The sequence below is a fragment of the Oryctolagus cuniculus genome, chromosome 15 (genome assembly GCF_964237555.1).
Source record: "Oryctolagus cuniculus chromosome 15, mOryCun1.1, whole genome shotgun sequence".
NCBI classification, from domain to species: Eukaryota; Metazoa; Chordata; class Mammalia; order Lagomorpha; family Leporidae; genus Oryctolagus; species Oryctolagus cuniculus.
This window is the reverse complement of record NC_091446.1, coordinates 63,922,010-63,940,865: the sequence shown is the minus strand read 5'-3', so window position 1 is coordinate 63,940,865 and position 18,856 is coordinate 63,922,010. Positions and strand designations below refer to the sequence as shown.

At 42.5% G+C, this 18,856-nt stretch overlaps 1 protein-coding gene and 1 pseudogene across 4 annotated transcripts in view; both read right to left on the bottom strand.

Moving 5' to 3' along the window:
* The window catches only part of MCU (mitochondrial calcium uniporter), a 211,627-nt gene that overhangs the window by 47,682 nt on the left and 145,089 nt on the right, over positions 1-18,856 (bottom strand). For all 4 annotated transcript variants that reach the window (XM_002718430.5, XM_008269976.4, XM_008269977.4 and 1 more), the window contains one exon: positions 7,697-7,766. In XM_002718430.5, the coding sequence (XP_002718476.1) occupies positions 7,697-7,766 (70 nt within the window). The remainder of the gene's footprint in view (positions 1-7,696; positions 7,767-18,856) is intronic.
* LOC127484300 (U2 spliceosomal RNA) lies at positions 10,147-10,223 on the bottom strand (annotated as a pseudogene).

The window sequence follows — 18,856 nt, the reverse complement described above, 5'->3', positions numbered from 1 at the left end:
GAGAGAGAGACTAGCAAACAGCCTAGGGAAAAGCCGGACGAAAAGGGTGCCGGAAGAAGCTATTGAAAGCCTAGGCATAGACTCGGATACGGACTACGGGGGAAGCTGGGAGAAATCTCTAAGGTCGAAAGCGAAAGTGAAAGCTAGAACAAACAGACTCGGACGCGGACTGTGGGGAGAGGCCAGGAGAAATGAGGGAGGAATATTGTTGGAAGAAAACTTAAGGAAACATACTGGGTAGAGAAAAGTGTTAGGGAAATTGAAGCCGCGGGGGGCAGGCCAAGGCGGACACGAAAGCCACTTTGGGGTTCTCAAGTTAGCCCGGGAATAGGGGGCGAAAAGTTGAAACCAGAAGCTGAGACGTAAGCCAGATTGGGATCCGTCTGATTAGCCCGGGGAGCAAAGGACGGGAAGCCAGATCGTGGGGCGGAGACGTACGCTGGGTTGAATTCGCCAGGCTGGCCCGGGGAACTTGGATTGAATGCTAGTGGTGGAGACGCAAGCTACGCTGTGTTACTCGCGGAGGCCGCCGCGTGCAGAGAGAGCATGGGGCGTGAATAGATAGGGAACGGGCTGGCGTAGGCCGTGGTTCGGACGCGAAAGGGTTAAGCGTGGAGACCGCGGAGCGCACGAAGCCAAGCCGCGCAAAGCCGAGCCGCGCAGATGAGGCGCGGGCTGAAGCGGCACAGAGCCGGGAGCCTGCCGGCAGGGCGAGGCGCCGGGAAGCTGCGGGGATAAGAGAAACAGAAGTTTAGAAGTAAGATGAGAAAAATAGGAATGCTGGAAGATAGAAGTAAAATGGGAGAAATAGGAATGCCCGGAGATAGAGAAATAGAGAAAAATAAGGCCTCCCCTCAACATGGCAATGAGAAAGCTTGCATTCGGTCTGCCTGATTAAGTGAGGCGATGAGCACGATGAGCACCTGCGGCGGCTAGCAGCTTATGCGCCGCAGGTCACCGAAGACAGGCACGAATTAACATCAGTAAGGCTTCCCCACAATACAACAATATTAAGCTTGGATTCGGTCTGCCTGATTTAAGGCGGTAAGCGCCAGCAAAGCTCGACCAGAGTATGAGCTGCAGGTCACCGAAGATAGGCACGAACCAACATTAATAAGTCTCCCCCACAATACGGCAATGAGAAGGCTTGGATTCGGTTTGCCTGATAGGTTTTGTAAACACCTGCAGGCAGTTCTAGCAGAGCAGAGCATGCGCTGCAGGGCACCGAACACAGGCACGCATCAGCGCCTAAAAACCTCCTCACAACATGGCGAAGAGAGGACCCGGATTCGGTTTGCCTGATAGGACTTGTAAGAGCCTGTGGCAACTCTAGCAAGTAGAGCAGAGTGTGTGCCGCGGGACACCGAAGACAGGCGCGTATCAACGCTAAAAAATAAAAAGAAAGGGGGATCTGTGGGGAGCAGGCCGGACTAGACTGTTACTGGAATTAAGACTTATTCTATGCATCTGCTCTCCCACAATATGGCGCTGGGAGAGAAGTAAACAGCTTCCACACAGCTGCCTCCAGTTCAATCAATTAACTGTAGGACTTGCTCCTGATTGGAGAGCAGCGTACTTGGCGTGTGGGCAGCCGAGTTAGGATTGGCGGAAGAGGACTATAAAGGAGGAGAGAGACGGCACGCACCGGGAACATCTATGGGGAACATCTAAGGGAACCCGTGCAGCCCCCGAGAGAACCGGCCGGCGGTGTGCCGCTCCCCTGCGGAAGTGGGGAATGCGGCCAGGGGGAACTGCCCTTCCACGGAGGTGGAAGGGATAGTAGCCAACCCGGGAAGAACCAGCAACAAACCCGGGGAGGGCCGAGCAGACGAAAGAACAGCGCAGGGTCCTGTGTTGCTCCTCCACGAAGAGGGGGAGCGACAGCTTCCTCCGGGTCTCCCACATGAGTGCAGGGGCCCAAGGACTTGGGCCACCTTCTACTGAATTCCCAGGCCACAGCAGAGAGCTGGGTTGGAAGTGGAGCAGCCGGGACTTGAACTGGCACCCATATGGGATGCCGGCACCCCAGGCAGTGGCTTTACCCACTATGCCACAGCAATGGCCCTGGCACCATTATTTTTAATAGTTCATTCAGAACAGACTGCAATCCAAATGTCCTTCATGTAATGAATGAATACAATGTAATATTTCCATATACTAGCAATGCCCCACAATAAAAAATAAAAGAACTATAACACATGCTACATGAAAAAGCCTTTTTTTAAAAAAACAGATTTACTTACTTATTTGAAAAGAACACAGAGAAAGAGAGGGAGAGGTCTTCCGTACACTAGTTTACTCCCCAAATGGACACAATAGCCAGGTCTGGGCCAGGCCTAAGCCAGGAACCTAGAAATTCATTCAGGTCTCCCATATGGGTGGCAGGGGCCCACGCACTTGGGCTATCATTTGCTGCTTTTTCAGCACGTTAGCAGGATCCTGGATTGGTGGAAATGGCACAGCGTGGGCTCAAACTGGCACTCAGATATGGGATGCAGTGGCTTTGCTTGCTGTGCTGTGGGTAAGCCTTTAAAGCATTAGGCTTCCCTAGGCCTCCTCTGAATGAGGCACACGTGCACACGGGGCTTTAGAACTCAGGGGTTACCTGGAGCAGTGGCTAAAGAAGCAGCCATCGAAGGTGAAGGTCAACAAGCAAAAAGCACAGGGCTAGCTCTTGAGAACTCACTCTCCTGACTCTTGCCTCAAGCCAGCTTTGGGAAGCCGACAGGGAGCAGCCCCTGCTGAACGCCTCCCCTAGCTTTGTTTTCCTCCTTGGCACTTGTCTCCAGCCTAGCACCTGTCAAATCCACAGAGTAAGATGTCCTTGGAGAAAATGTAAGATCTCTGCCTGGAGAAGTCAAAAACCAAAGCAGTGGCACCTAGATTGATGTCTATTTTGAGTGAGCTATTAAAAATAATGCTGCCATTAACATTTGCTCCTGAGTCTTTGTGATACAGAAAGAGGTTATGAAAAGGTAATTTCTTGCCGGCGCCGCGGCTCACTAGGCTAATCCTCCGCCTAGCGGCGCCGGCACACCGGGTTCTAGTCCCAGTCGGGGCGCCGGATTCTGTCCCGGTTGCCCCTCTTCCAGGCCAGCCCTCTGCTGTGGCCAGGGAGTGCAGTGGAGGATGGCCCAGGTGCTTGGGCCCTGCACCCCATGGGAGACCAGGAAAAGCACCTGACTCCTGGCTCCTGCCATCGGATCAGCGCGGTGCGCCGGCCGCAGCGCGCCGGCCGCGGCGGCCATTGGAGGGTGAACCAACGGCAAAGGAAGACCTTTCTCTCTGTCTCTCTCTCTCACTGTCCACTCTGCCTGTCAAAAAATAAAAAAAAAAAAAAAAAAAAAAAAAAAAAGGTAATTTCTTGTCCAGGGTTATACAGTGGCTGAGTAGTAACCTGGGGTGTGCAGAACTGGTCTGCTGGATTCAGATATTTGTGCTCTGCAGCTCTACATATAATGCCTCACATGGAATCAAGCAGGGTTGTGGGCGTGGGCACGAGCACCTGTGCTCAACGGGTCCAAAACAGTTATCAAGTTGGGGTCCACGAGACTATGGATTTCATGGGTTGGTTTGAGGAAGCCTGTATCTCTATGCACTGTGAAAATTGTATGTAAAGTTTCCTATGAGTATGCATAAATATTTTTAGAGTCAGAGTCCAGAGTTTCACTGGATCCTCAAAAGTATTTATGACACAAGAAAAAGTCACGATTTGTTACACTGTTTTCATAGGGAGATTAAGCATTTAAGGTAATCTGTATATTTTATCTCAGCCAATATATTTATAAATAGAAGATATGTCAAACAACATAATTAACAAGAAACTACTGAGAAGTAATATATATGTATATACACACACATATATATATATGTATACACACTAGGCATACAATGTGGTATTTGGGACTCTGTATTTTTTTTTTTTTTTTTTTTTTTTTTTTGACAGAGTGGATAGTGAGAGAGAGAGAGACAGAGAGAAAGGTCTTCCTTTGCCGTTGGTTCACCCTCCAATGGCCACTGCAGCCGGCGCGCTGCGGCCGGCGCACCGCGCCGATCTGATGGCAGGAGCCAGGTACTTATCCTGGTCTCCCATGGGGTGCAGGGCCCAAGTACTTGGGCCATCCTCCACTGCACTCCCTGGCCACAGCAGAGAGCTGGCCTGGAAGAGGGGCAACCGGGACAGAATCCGGCGCCCTGACCGAGACTAGAACCCGGTGTGCCGGCGCCGCAAGGCGGAGGATTAGCCCAGTGAGCCACAGCGCTGGCCGACTCTGTACTTTTTTAAAAAATGAGAGCCAAGCCCTAATTTGATACTCAATTTGACCCAGCAGTCACAACACGAAGCAGATAATGATAGGAAAAATGTCTGTCATTGGTGACTAAACTCTAGCTGTGTATTAAGCAAGTTTCTCACACACTATACTGGCCTAAGGTAAAATTAATTTAAAAGTACAAAGCAAGAAATATCTATAAATTGGTACTAAGTAAGGATAAGTAAGGATATTGAGCTGCTTTAAATCAAATAGTTTTGTGCTTCTGTTAACACAACTTGATTTTCTTTTTCATTTATTCATTTATTTGAAAGTCAGAGTTACAGAGAGAGAGGAAGAGACAGGAAAGAGAGACCTTCTGTCTATTGGTTTACTCCTCAGATGGCCACAATGGCTAGGGCTGGACCAGGCTGAAGTCGGGAGCCAGGAGCTTCTTCTGGGTCTCCTATGTGAATGCAGGGGCCTAAGCACTTGGGCCATCCTCTGGTGCTTTCCCAGGTGCATTAGCAGGCAACCGGATCAGAAATGGAGCAGCCATGACTCAACTGGCATCCATATGGAATGCCAGCATCACAGGCAGTGGCTTTACCCACTGTACGCCAACACCAGCCCCAAGATGGTTTTCTTCAGATGGCCAAAACAGGATTGCTAGGAATTTTGGGAGCCACTCAGTTTTTTAAAGGATGGCATCTTTTTAGTTTTTATAAAAATATTACCTTCAACCCCTCAAGCAACACAGGGCAACCTCCTAGCATTCATGTGCTGGAGTAACATTCAGCCAGATACCTCAGTACAACTGAGTAATCACTGTTAAATGACTTAAATACTTCCTTGTGGGCACAGGCATTGGGGTCAGTGGGTTATGCCCCTGTTTGGGATGTCTGCTCCCATATCTGACCGTGTGAGATTGAGGACTGTCTCTGCTTCTGATCCACTTTCCCGCTAACGAGCCTGGGAAGACAGCAGGTACTTGGGCCCTGCCCCCCAGATGGAGACCTAGATGAAGTTCCTGGTTCCTGGCTTTGGCCTGGCCCCGTACTGTCTGTTGCAGGTATCTGGGGGATGTATCAGTGGATAGAAGATCTTTCTCTCTTGCTCTATCATTCTACCTTTTAAATAAATAAATATTAAAAAAATATTTTCTTGGGGCCAGTGTTGTGGCAGATAAAGTTGCTACCTGCGACACTGGCATCCCATATGGGTGTTGGTTTGAGTCTCGGTTGCTCTGCTTCCAATCCAGCTCCCTGTTGATATGCCTAGAAAAGCAGCAGAGGATAATCCAAGTGCTTGGGTCCCTGTACATCCATGTGGGATCCTGGAAAGAAGGTCCTGGCTTCAGCCTGGCACAGCCCTGACCATTGTGGCCACTTGGGGAATGAACCAGTGGATGGAAAATCTCTCTCTCTCTCTGTAATTCTGCCTTTCAAATAAACATGTAAATCTTTAAAATAAAATAAAAATACATTCATGTGGGTTGGTATATAGTATAATAGTAACAGCATTAAATGGCAAATTAAAATAAATCCCAACACGTATTGACTAGTTCAAATTAACTGTCATTAAACATCCTAACAAACATTGGTATTTGAGTTTCCTGTTACAATGTGACTTGGTTGATATTAGATATATATAATTTACCATATATATATACACACACACATATACTAATACGGAATATACATGTAATTTTCAGATAATATTTTAAAAGTTAGAAATGCTTGAGTGAAATATTGTTAGTTCAACAACAGTTGAAAGGATTCAGCACCATGAACAATGATCTTTTTAAAGATTTATTTATTTATTTTAAAGAATTACAGAGAGAGAGAGAGAGAGAGAGAGAGAGAGAGGATGAGACAGAGAGATCTTCCATCCATTGGTTCACTCCCCAAATGGCCATAATGGCTAGGGCTAGGCAAGGTCAAAGCCAGGAGCCTCTTCAGGGTCTCTCACGTGAGTGCAGGGGCCTAAGCAGTTGGGCCATCCTCTGCTGCTTTCCCAGGCACATTAGCAGGGAGCTGGATCGGAAGTGGAATAGCCAGGACTTGAACCAGCACCCATATGGAATGCAGGTGCTGCAGACAGTGGCTTAATCTGCTAGGCCACAGTGCTGGTGCCACAACAATTATTTTTCACACTGAGAGAAATTTTCTCCTTATTGAAACTCATGGTGTTACCCTGCACTGGTAGTAGAGGAAGGCAATGAGACCTGGGAGTGGGGCCGGCGGAGATGTGGACAGGCCCCGTTTGGCTGTTTAAAGCACTAAAGCAATGTCAGGGGGAAGGGAGGTTCCAGGTACTACTTCGGAGGGGTTACAGAGGGAGGGGAGCAGGTAGCATGGGCAGGAAGGACTGGAATCTGGCTACTTAATGACTCCTGAGTGGGGCAACACAGCAAGTACCCTCTGGCTGCAACAAAGTGGGGTGCATATAAATTGCCATGACTTCATCAGCTTTCTATGTCCTTAACTGATAGGAAAAGTCAGCTACTTCTTTCTTATTTTGATTCCCCTTCACCCTTTCCATAATACAAATGAGTAACCACGGGTGGCTTTAGAGGATTTAGCAAATGCAAGTATACTGTGCCAATAAATCCAGATACCTAAGCAGCTTTGGGGAGGGGATCTGATAGCACCACAAATATCAATAGTGACTACACACGGGGGATTCTAGGGCCTTCCTGAGTCATCTGTTGGACTTGTTCAGTTTCAGGTGTCCTTGCAAATTTGAAGGATGTTTTCAAAGCCTGTTGTGCCTATGAATTAATGTTTAGAGCTCTATCAAATGAAATGTTACACAGAGGAAACATTTAACAGTGCACCCTGGGGCTAAGCAACATACACTATAAATGCACAGTACTGGGTAGGAAGAATGCCAAGAGTTAGAAACACATCTCCCTCCACTGCTGCAAAGACAGCCAGCACTTAGATTCTGCTACTTGTCTGTAGTACTGTGGGCATTTACAAAGGACTGCAGGTGGCTTCCATGCTTCTTCTGCTCATTCTCACACCATACTATTGCTCTGAGCCCAAGGGCAGAAAAAGACAAGCAAGAGCAGGGCCTCTCAGACTTTGAACTGCTTGATGTCGTGAAGGGGCTGGAGCATTCGATCAGTATCTACAATGTGAAGACTCCATGGTTAGCAAAATACCAAAGGCAGTGCTTCTGCGGGCATCACAGTAACTACATCCCCAGTTCGAAAACAGATGCGTATTCTATGCCCTATGTGCTGGGTCTGTTAGTTTCTCCTCTTGGTTTCTTTAAATTCTAGCTCCTCACCCAAATTTTGTTTCTCTTCTCAGTCCTCCCAAGTTCTCTCTGACCCCCATGCCCACTACCTTAAGTGAATGAGTATGGTTTATACATTTTCATATCGGGCTTAAAAAATGGGCTTAAAAAAACTAAAAAGCATATCTGCCAAAACTCACCATCAGAGGGCACAACAGTACTGCAATACATGGCTCCCAAATTCTGCCAGGAAGACAGCCTCTGGTGCACCTAGGAAATATGAAAAACATCCCCTGTCAGAACAGAACAGGAAATGTGGGGTGTGCATGTGTGCAAAATAAACACAGCTCTCTGATCACTTAAGTCATATATATTCTTTGTAGAAGTTTAAAAACACAGATAAAAGAAAATAAAAGCCCCTCAAATTCCCATCATTCTGAGCTAATAGTAGTGAACTTTTGGTGTATTTTCTTTCCTTTTTTTTTTTTTTTTAAAGATTTATTTTATTTATTTGAAAGGCAGAGTTACAGAGAGGTAGCTGGTTTATACCCCCAAATGGCTGCAATGGCCAGAGCTGAGCTGATTAGAAGCCAGCAGCCAGGAGCTTCTTCCAGGTCTCCCACACAGGTACAGTGGCCCAAGCACTTGGGCCATCTTCCACTGCTTTCTCAGGCCACAGCAGAGAGCTGGATGGGAAGTGGAGCAGCTGAGACTCAAAGTGGCGCCCATATGGGATGCCGGTGCTTCAGGCCAGGGCGTTAACCCACTGTACCACAGCGACAGCCTTGTGTTTTCAGCATTGTATGCAAACACATTCACAAACATGCACATGAGTCAAATGCTATGGTAAACAAATTAGGATTATGCCACATAAACATTTTTAACTTATTTTTTAAAAATAGAATACTGGTTTTAAGTGCTATCAAGTCTACACTAAAATTTTCTTGCTCCTTTCTCCTGATGACTTTCAGATCTCCATTTCCTTCCTGTCTTTGACCAGGCATGAGATAGTTATTATTCACTATCATAATTGTGTTTTTACTTAAATAGGCATCTGGTCTGTTCACTCCCCTTTTTTAAAACTCGGACAACCTTATTCCTTGAGTCCTTTGATCACTACCTTCTGCAGAATGTTAGAAGGAAACCATGCACCCACCCATGCTTACTATTTCCTCCAAGAGTAATGCCACCGGACCTGTGGGGCTGGAATTCAGGCTGTCATAATTAAACCAAGTTTCATAAAGGATATTGAAGACACTTCTGACTTGCCAAATGCTGAATTTATTCCCTTAGACCTTTTTACTTTCCCAGATCCTTAAAAGATCAAAGAAGGGAAGGCACTAACTGACTGAAACTCCACGTGTTAGCCTCAGTCTGAAGCATTCTCTCCACCACCCCAATGAAAAGTGAAGTTAGGACTCCAACAATGCACACCTCAACATGACTATGGCATATGACACACACACAGAAATGTGAGACTGGCACTTATTTACAAATGTAAATAAATAATTTACAATTACTGGAAACTTGGTTCACAGTTTAGTTTTTCAGGTTTAAATCTTTGATACATTAGGTATTAATTTTAGTCAAATTAAGATGCATAAATCCAACTCATTTCCTTTTAATGACAACAGAGCTATCCTGTAGAGAGACTAATTCCTATTATTTGAAATGATATCTTCATAATTTTCCAAATATCTGTATGAGTTAGAATATTTCTGAACCTGTTTTGTCTAATCATATGTCTGTTCATGTACTGGTAACCACATTGTTTTAACATTCTAGTTTTATATTTTAACATATGATAAAGTTAGTTTTCCCTTACTACTCTTCCTTAAGAATTCTTTTGGGTATTCCTCCTTGTTTTTCCATATCAGAGTCAGTTATCTCGTTACACACACACACACACACACACATACACACAGTCCTATTTATTTATTTAAAAAAAAAAAAAGTACAGTGTAGTGGTTAAAGCACAAAATCTGAAAGCATCCTGAGTTTAGATCGTGGTTCAGTAACTTACTCTACCTGCAACCTTGGTCAAGTTCATTAGCTTCTTTTTGCCTTGAATTCTAAAAGGAACGATGGAGAGAGTAATACTAACACCTACCACATAAACTTGTAAGGACTAATAAGCGATACGTATAAAGCACTTTGGACAGTGCCTGGCACTGGCTCGAAAGGTTGGCTGATGTTTTATTCTCAGGTCCTATTAACTTCATGGGTTAACATAGAGGAAATTAACTTCCATATGTTTTGACTCTTTTAGCCCAGAGTCCTGTAAGCCTCTCCATCTAAGTCTCTATTTGTACCCCTGAGGAGGATTTTAAGGTTTCCTTCATATGAGTCTTGTATGTCTTTTTTCCTCATGTAATGCCTTTTGTACCAAGTCTCATCCAATAGCAACGTCGTAACTCCTGTATTTCTTAGCTTACCTAGGCTGTCTGTGTCTTTGCCCGTCTTTTTATCATCTTTGCTAAATATCTTTGTTTTAAGAATGACTCTGAACAGTTTTCTTTGTGATCTCAGAATCTTCAAACCAGAAAGTTTACTTATTTACATCTATATAACATACACATTTATATAGTTTTGCTTTCTATTTTAATTGCTGTTTTCTTTTGTAAATAATTTGTGCTTGCTTTGTTTCAGGTATGTGTGCATTATGAAACGTTTATGTTTTTGTTTCAGATACTACACTTGATCTTAGCCAGAAGGCCGAGAAGCGATGCATATTTGTTTCAGTGCTTAGACTAAAAGTCACAATCATTTTAGTGGCCTACAGATCTCATACCATCACAAAATCTTATTACCTGACTTCAACTCCTCCCACCTCCCTTTCAGTCCTCATCCTTCAGCTCTTCCAGTCTCTTCCCTGTTTCTTGAACACTTCTGCTCCAGCACCTCTGCAATGGCTACTCTTTCTGCTAAGAATACAGTTTCTCCAGGCAACCATCTAGGTTTCCTCACTTCCTTCCAGTCCTTGCTCAAATTTCATTTTCTGGGGGAGGCCTGCTCTGCCCACCCAATGGGAAATGGCAATTCCACCAGGTGGTCCTCCTGACCCCTGCCACGCGGGGCACTGAACGACTGCTTACAACAGACGGAGGTGCTTATTCCTCTACTGTGCTTACTGTTTATCTCCCCAACACACAAAGCAAGAATTCTGGTCTGTTTTGGTCACTTTAAGTGTGCCTGGCAAATAAGAACTCATAAAAAACATGTTGAGTAAATAAATCTTTATAGCTATAACTATGCAAAATGTACTTTATATGAAAATATAAAAACCCTCTCTCTATTATGAGCAATGATGAACTGATATAGTTTTCCTTTTTTACTCCTATCTAGATACAGTTTAGCTTATTATATTACCTCTCTTAGGGATAACCTTTAACTCATTCTATGTATCAACTATCTACCTACATACATACTTCACTCCAACACTTAAGTTTTTACTGGATCTATTTCAAATGACATCTTTTGGCAGCTAGTTATAAAACATGCCTCCACATCACTTCTGTCCCTCATCCTTCTACCTTTTGTTAGTTGTATCATTGCTACCTTGTCAAAATGACTACATTATCAAGATTTGAAAGATTCATATTCTGCTCTGGAAACCTCCTTTCCACATTTAGACTTAATTCTGCGGACCAATGGACTTCAAACTCACTGCCAATTATTCAGCTGAAGCTTCTCCTTTCATCTGTTGGTTGGCTGAACTTCTTCCCATAGAAGTAGGGCTCATGAGAGCTAAACTTGCTGAAGCTTGACATGTTAAACCCCAAATTAACTTTTCCACGAGGACTTGGGAGGTAAAGTGTCAGTGCCACTTTGAGCAAATCTGAGGCCAGCCCCTTCCTGTGGAGAAGGGTGTTCGCCTGACTTTGCTGGTGATGTGCAACCACAGACAGCTCCCAGGGCCTCCCACATATCTACTGGACCTTCATCACATCCGGCAGGCTGTGGAACTGCAGAGATCATCTCCATTTATAACATTAAGATGGAGGTTGTGATTCTGTTTATCACTCTCCTTACTCTAAAGTGTAAGAAGAAAAGGAGAAACTGGCCTTACCTGGGCCGTTAGCCGTTATTTCATTACATAGTAGCTTTCTAATACTGACAGTTTCAAATATGCACAGAGGTAGAGAGGACAGTCTAAAGAAGCCTAAGTATCCATCACCTGGTTCTCTACTTGCCAAATTTGTGTCATCTGTGGTCACTCAGTTTCCCTCTAGAAAATTCACTTACTTTCATATTACTTCACCTGGAAACAATGCACTATACCATCTACTGTGCCATTTTAAATAAGTTCTCTGTCACCTGTGAAGTTCTCTGTCATCTGTGATTTTACAAATTATTCATAACAATAATAAAAGATGCTTGTGTAGGGCAGAGAACCACATCCATACATAGGTGGTTAGAAATAATAATGATTAGATGCTATAGAACCTGTGTTAGTTGGCTAGTCACTTGTTTTTGTAAATAAAGTTTTATTGGAACACAGCCAAGCTCATTCATTTATTTACTCTATATTGCCCATTAATCTATTTTTACACTACAACTGCAGAACTGAATAGTTATGTAGCTGTGAGAAAGTGTTGAGTAGATACAACAGAGACCACATGGCCCAAAAAGTCTAAAACACTTACCATCTGGCACTTTAAGAAAATGTTAGTTTCTGTAGTTTTGGGATAATTCACTTTTCCAAAGTATCTCCCAGCCCATTTGGAAATTACAGTGGCCATTAAAAAACACTGACCCTGGCAACTACAAAGTATTATTTTCATTTAAAATGTTCACCAACATACATATAAGTCCTTTTCTTTCTTTAAGCCAGTAACTTACAGTTTCAGCTTACAGTTTAATAAGGCCAATTGAAACAAAGATGATTTGTTCTCATCTTTTTTCCTTGAACCAGTGCAACAACAAACAAACAACACAAAAAAGTAAAAAATAAGGGGGGGAGGGGCTGGCACTGTGGCGCAGTGGGTTAAAGCCCTGGCCTGAAGCAACGGCATCCCACATGGGTGCCAGTTCTAGTCCCGGCTGCTCCTCTTCCAATCCAGCTCTCTGCTATGGCTTGGGATAGCAGTAGAGGATGGCCCAAGTCCTTGGGCCCCTGCACCCACGTTGGAGACCTGGAAGAAGTTCCTGGCTCCTGGCTTCGGATCGGCGCCGCTCCAGCCGTTTCGGCCATCTGGGGAGTGAACCAGTGGATGGAAGACCGACCTCTCTGTCTCTACCTCTCTCTCTGTAACTCTGTCAAATAAAAAAAATATAAATCTTTAAACAAAAATAAGGAGGGGATTATAAGTGCTCTAAAATCAAAGAAGCATTGCCATTCTGAACTGTCTTCCGTGGCTCCCCTAAATTGAATATATTACATGGTTTAAATGTACATTCTTAATATATCACAAGAAAACAGCAAACTTTTTAATTTTCTCTTTTTTTATTTTACTTTTAATGGCAAGCTTTTAATAAATACTTGACTGATGCTGAAAGTTTCAAAAATATGTCAAGAAGTTGTAAAAAGAAAAATCAGCAATAACACTCTCACAAATGGTATGTATCATTCACATATTTAAATTTCATAGACAGGGGGCCGGCACTGTGGCATAGCTGGTAAAGCCACTGTCTGCAACTCCTGCATCCAATATGGGTGCCAGTTTGAGTCCCAGCTGCTCCATTTCTGATCCAACTCCATGCTAATGGGCTGGGATAAGAAGCAAAAGATGACCTAAGTGTTTGGGCCCCTGCTACCCATGTGGGAAACCTAGAAGAAGCTCCCGGCTCCTGGCTCCAGCTTGTCCCAGCTTTGGCCCATGCAGCCATCTTGGGGGTGGATCTCTGTTTCTCCCTCTCTCTGTGACTCTGACTTTCAAATAAATAAATAAATCTCTAAAAAAAGGATATTTATTTTTAAAAATTTCATAGAGATCAAGACCAAGAAAGTAAGTATTTAGAATGTGGAAAAATCATCATAGGGTAAATCTCTAGGAAATATGAATACCAAAGAAACAAGGTAAGTTAGTGCCACCACAGTTCTTTTTTAAAAAATGCAAATTTAACTTTTGACAGGACAGTGCATATCTTTGATAAGCAATTTTGAGAACTAAAAGAAAAGCAGGGGCTTCCAGTTAAAGTAAAGTGTCATGTCCCCCCTGGTATTACAACCATTTTCCTTCCTTAACCCCAGGGGAATACAAATGCTAGTGTTATAAATTTAGAGTCAAACTGCAAAAACAGTATAACTAAATCCCCAAGTTAGGAGATTCAAGCCAATAAAAAGAAAAATCAAGCATTAGTATTATAAAGACATTGCATGTCCCCAGAGTAAATTATTAAATTCAAGTCAAAATTTACTTTTAAATCCTTTTATACTATCATAAATTATGCAACTTTCCCTTCATTCACCTTTCACGGTTCAGAAGAGCAAATTCAGCAGTATGTTCTTGCCAGCAACTTGAGACAACTGTCAACTCTAAATAATCTGTCAATATCCTCAAAATACTCAGCCAATTAGACATCAACACAAAGCAAAGAAAGGAAGAGGGGGGAGGGAGAGTTATTTCCTTATTAACCCAGTGCCCTGTATTTAAGAAAGTTGGGAATTTTATTAGAAAATACTTAACAATGATATTAAACTGTACTAAATTAACTATATCAAACAGTTGTACACAGAATAACCTGACCTATATATTTGTCCATATAAATAACCTCACTATGCCATAGTTTAGTTACGTCAAAATATATCCCCCATTAAATTTCCCTTAGTATGATATGGAAAACTTAAAAAAAAAAGGATCCTTTAGTTATCCCAAAAGCCTCTATTTTAAGACCAGAGTACCCACGTTTCACCAGCTTTGCCAAACCTACCTCTAGAATCCACTGCTTATAAACATACTACGATTAACAGTGTGAAGCTATTTCCACTGGTCTGAAACAAGATACAGCTTTAACAGCTTCTACAACTTGGGGTCAAATTTTTTTTTCCTATATGGCGAATTAAATTTGTTGAATCATCGTATCAGGAATAATTTTTTGCTACTTCTAATGCATCAGTGTACTAAAACAGGCACTGAGGCTTCAAACCGTGGCATCTGATAAAGGAAGAAAATACTGAAGTTAGAAGACTTGGAAAAGAGAGAGAGAGAGAGACAGACAGACAGACAGACTTGGGCCCAGTTCTGTAAATCACCATCTGTAATTTCAACCCAGAAGACTTAGTTTCCCCAGCTATTAAAGACAACGATGACGACGACACAAGGCTAGTTTCACTCAGAGGTGTATGTGGTAACACTTGCATGGCACTTTATAGTCAACTCTTTACATTCTAACACAATGTTTATATTATAGAAATATAAACTCAAAACAAATCCCTATCTCCTTAAGGGATACTTACATTAAAGATTTAGTAAGTATAATGCATTTCAAAAGCCACAACTACCTCTCAACACAAAGATATCATACAATTAAAATACCTTATCATATTAAAAGTACATAACTTGGGTTTTAAAAGAACATGTCTTCAGATAGCAAAATGAAAGATATGTAACAGGGCAGCATTGTGATGAGGCATGGTAAGCCACACTTGGGATGCCTGCATCCCATACAGGACTGCTTGGTTTGATACCTAGCTGTTCTGCTTCCAATCTAGCTTCCTAATAATGCATGCTGGGAGGCAGCAGATGATGGCGCAAATGTTTGGGCCCCTGTGAATCTCTGTCTCTCTGTTGCTCTTTCAAATAAATGAAAACAAATATTTTTTTTTAAAACTGCAACAAATACATAAGACATTTAAAGCATCAGAGTAAATAAAGGCATATGTTATTCTTTTTTTCTTTTTCTTTAAGGCAGAGTTACAGAGAGGCAGAGGCAGAGAGAGAGAGAGAGAGAGGTCTTCTATCCACTGGTTCACTTCCCAAATGGCCACAATGGCCGAGGCTGGGCTGATCCAAAGCCAAGAGCCAGGAGCTTCTTCTGGGTCTCCCACATGGGTGCAGGGGCCCAAGAGCTTAGGGCCATCTTCTATTGCTTTCCCAGGCCATAGCAGAGAGCTGGATCAGAAGTGGAGCAGCTGGAACTCAAACTGGCAATGCAGTTTTCAATGACATACCAAGGCAACATATTTTCTGACCTAGTTTAAGCAAAGATGGGGCCGGTGCTGTGGTGCAGTAGGTTAACCCTCTGCCCGCATTGCCAGCATCCCCTATGGGCACTGGTTCTAGTTCCGGCTGCCCCTCTTCTAATCCAGCTCTCTGCTATGGCCTAGGAAAGCAGAAGATGGCCCAAGTGCTTGGGTGCCTGCACCCACATAGGAGACCGAGAAGAAGCTCCTGGCTCCTGGCTTTGGATTGGCGCAGCTCCGACCATTGCGGCTATCTGGGTAGCAAACCAACAAAAGGAAGACTTTTCTCTCTGTCTCTCCCTCTCATTATCTGTAACTCTACCTCTCAAATAAATAAATAAAATCTTTAAAAAAAGATGGCATCTATATTTTATGAGTTAAATTATATATTACAATTTAATATTTTTAAATGTTTGCCACATTTTATTATAGCATGGCTCAAAATTTCCCTACTTGAAAACATTGTAACTTCATAACACAAGTCATAATTCAATTTAGTTATCTTTAATTTACAAGAACTTTCAGATCTACAAAACAAGACCATAAGTGACAACTGTCGTATTTATAACATCAGGTTTTCTAGTTACAATATCAAATCCAGCCACAGATTATCAACAAGGTTATTTAAAAATTAATACTTGCTTACCTGACAATACTGGGTCAAGTAAGATAATGTATATAAAATATTCTTGGGCCAGTGGTGTGGCACAATAGGTTAAACCACTGCTTACAGTGTCCGGCATCCCACATGGGCGCTGGTTTGAGTCCCAGCTACTCCATTTCCCATCCAACTCCCTGCTAATGCACCTGGGAAAGCAGCAGAACATGGCCCAAGTCCTTGGGTCCCTGCCACCCACGTGGGAGACCTGAAAGAAGCTTCTGGCTTCTGGCTTCTGGCTTCTGGCTTCAGCTTGCCCCAGCCCTGGCTGTGGTGGCCATCTGGGGAGTGAACCAGAGGATGGAAGATCTTTGTTTTTTTGTGTCTCCTTCTCTCTTTTCTGTACTCTCCCTTTAAAATAAATAAATCTTAAAAAAACTTTTCATTATTTTATATATAAACCTTTTAGCTATAACATTCTTTACCACTGCTGATCTACAATGGACTAAAATAACCAGAGACCACCAAACCTTAGTCATAATTAGTTGTAAATCATATCACTCAATATAGTATGAACTGTGAAATGTCAACTCTTTGATCCTAATACAAATATTTATCTATTTAACTGAGATTGAGAAATGTTCCCTAAAGCATTTGTTATATTAGATTTTTTAATTAAAGACTGAAAAGATTAGAGGTATTTCTCACATATTGACACATAAGAAGTTAAGATACTTTGGTATAAACCAACTTCATTGATAAGCAATGTTTCTAGTATTACCCCCAAATTACAACCTATGTTATGTAAGCATCATAGCCTAATATCTACTAAAACTTCATTATATAAACTACATCTCTAGTATTTGGGTCAATTCTGCACCAACATTTGGAAGGTATTTATATTGTGATATATGCCATATTTTGCCTAATGGATACACCTTTACTTTCTTGGGTCTCATGACAGATATGTTAATGATATCAGAGCACGAAATTTCTGCTTTTCTTAGATGACAGCTTGCCTTCCCCACAGTGAATTGGAAATTTCATTTCTAGTTTATTGTATTCTTTTCATTAAGGACCTAGTATTTACAAGGAAAATGAAGACTGTGCTTGGTGGCCCCTTTATATCTAATCTTAGTTGCTTTGTTATCATTTTTTGAATCTAACATTTTCTTAAGAAACTTTTCAATCACAGAGCAAAATGTAAGAATGTTATAGTGAATAATACACTATTCCTTTTACCTAGATTCTATATTATCACATGTCAACCTATCTCTCTGGTTCACAGAAAATTTTAATTGCAGTTTCTTTTGTTATTTTTAAATGTATTGCATTCTCCAAATTCTATTTTCTTTACAATTTTCCTGCATTGATTCCAGATGTTGTGCATGCCCCTTACCATTTGTCACACTGAGGTCTATTCATCTGTTTAGATGTCTGCCTCCCCTCAAGAGTACTGATCACCCTGAAGATTACATTTATTTCTTTACATACTAGTATCACCCAGGACACTAAGAGAAAGCAGAAACTTAATAAATGCATATTTAACTGTGGTTTTTTTTTTTTCTAAATTTAGTTGAAATGCAAAGACAGAGCAAGAGAGACAGAGACAGATATCCTCCCATCTGCTGGTTTACTTCATAAATCCCTGCAACAGCTAGGGCTGAGCCAGGCTGAAGCCAGAAGCTGGATCTCCCACACGCGTAGCAGGGACCCAGCTGCTGCCTCCCAGGATGCACATCAGCAGGAAGCTGGAAGTAGAAGCAGAGCAAAGACTTGAATCCAGGCACGTAGATATGGGATGTGGGCATCCCAAGTAGTGTTTGAACCACTTGAAACACTTGCCCCAACTTAGCTGTTTTCTTTGGCTTCTTTATGCTACAATATCATTTTTTAAAAGAATTATTTGTTTGGAGGCAGAAAGACAAAGGCAGGGACAGTGACAGACAGCACGGGTTCACTTCCCTAACACCCACAACTGCCAGGAGCAGGGAACTCAATCCAAAGCACCACGTGGGAGGCAGGAACGTGACTGCTTGAACTACCACGACTGCCTCCCAGGGTCCACAGTAGCAGGAAGCTGGAGGCAGCAACAGAACCACAGCACTCTGATGTGGGATGTAGCTGTCTTAACCACTAGACCAGACACCCACTCATGCCCCAGTATCGTTGATGAGCTGTAGGTCTTTGCTTTATGCTCCAGATTTCCCCCTGGAGAGTGATTACAGACTTAATATTTTACTGCTGAATTACTCTGAGAAATAAGAAAGAAATTATGATTTCTATAAGCATGTGGGGATCTATGCAAAGTGCAAATTTCTTCAGACACATATTAAAGGTCTGCTATATTTTGATTGCTACAGGTACGAATACAATCCTTGTTGCATTAAGAAGGTCATAAATATACCGACAATAACGCCAAATGCACAATCCTTAAAGAACTATCACACAAAACCAAGCATTTGTACTTTTCAATAATCATTTGTTCACTTTGACTCAGGATACAGATTTAGATACAAGGGAACGAAGTCAGAATGTAAATGCCATAGGAACAGAAATCCTCAGTATTTATTAAATGTATAAATGTAGCCGGCTTAAATATTTTTATTGAAAGTAAAAATGGAACTTCATTTGGTT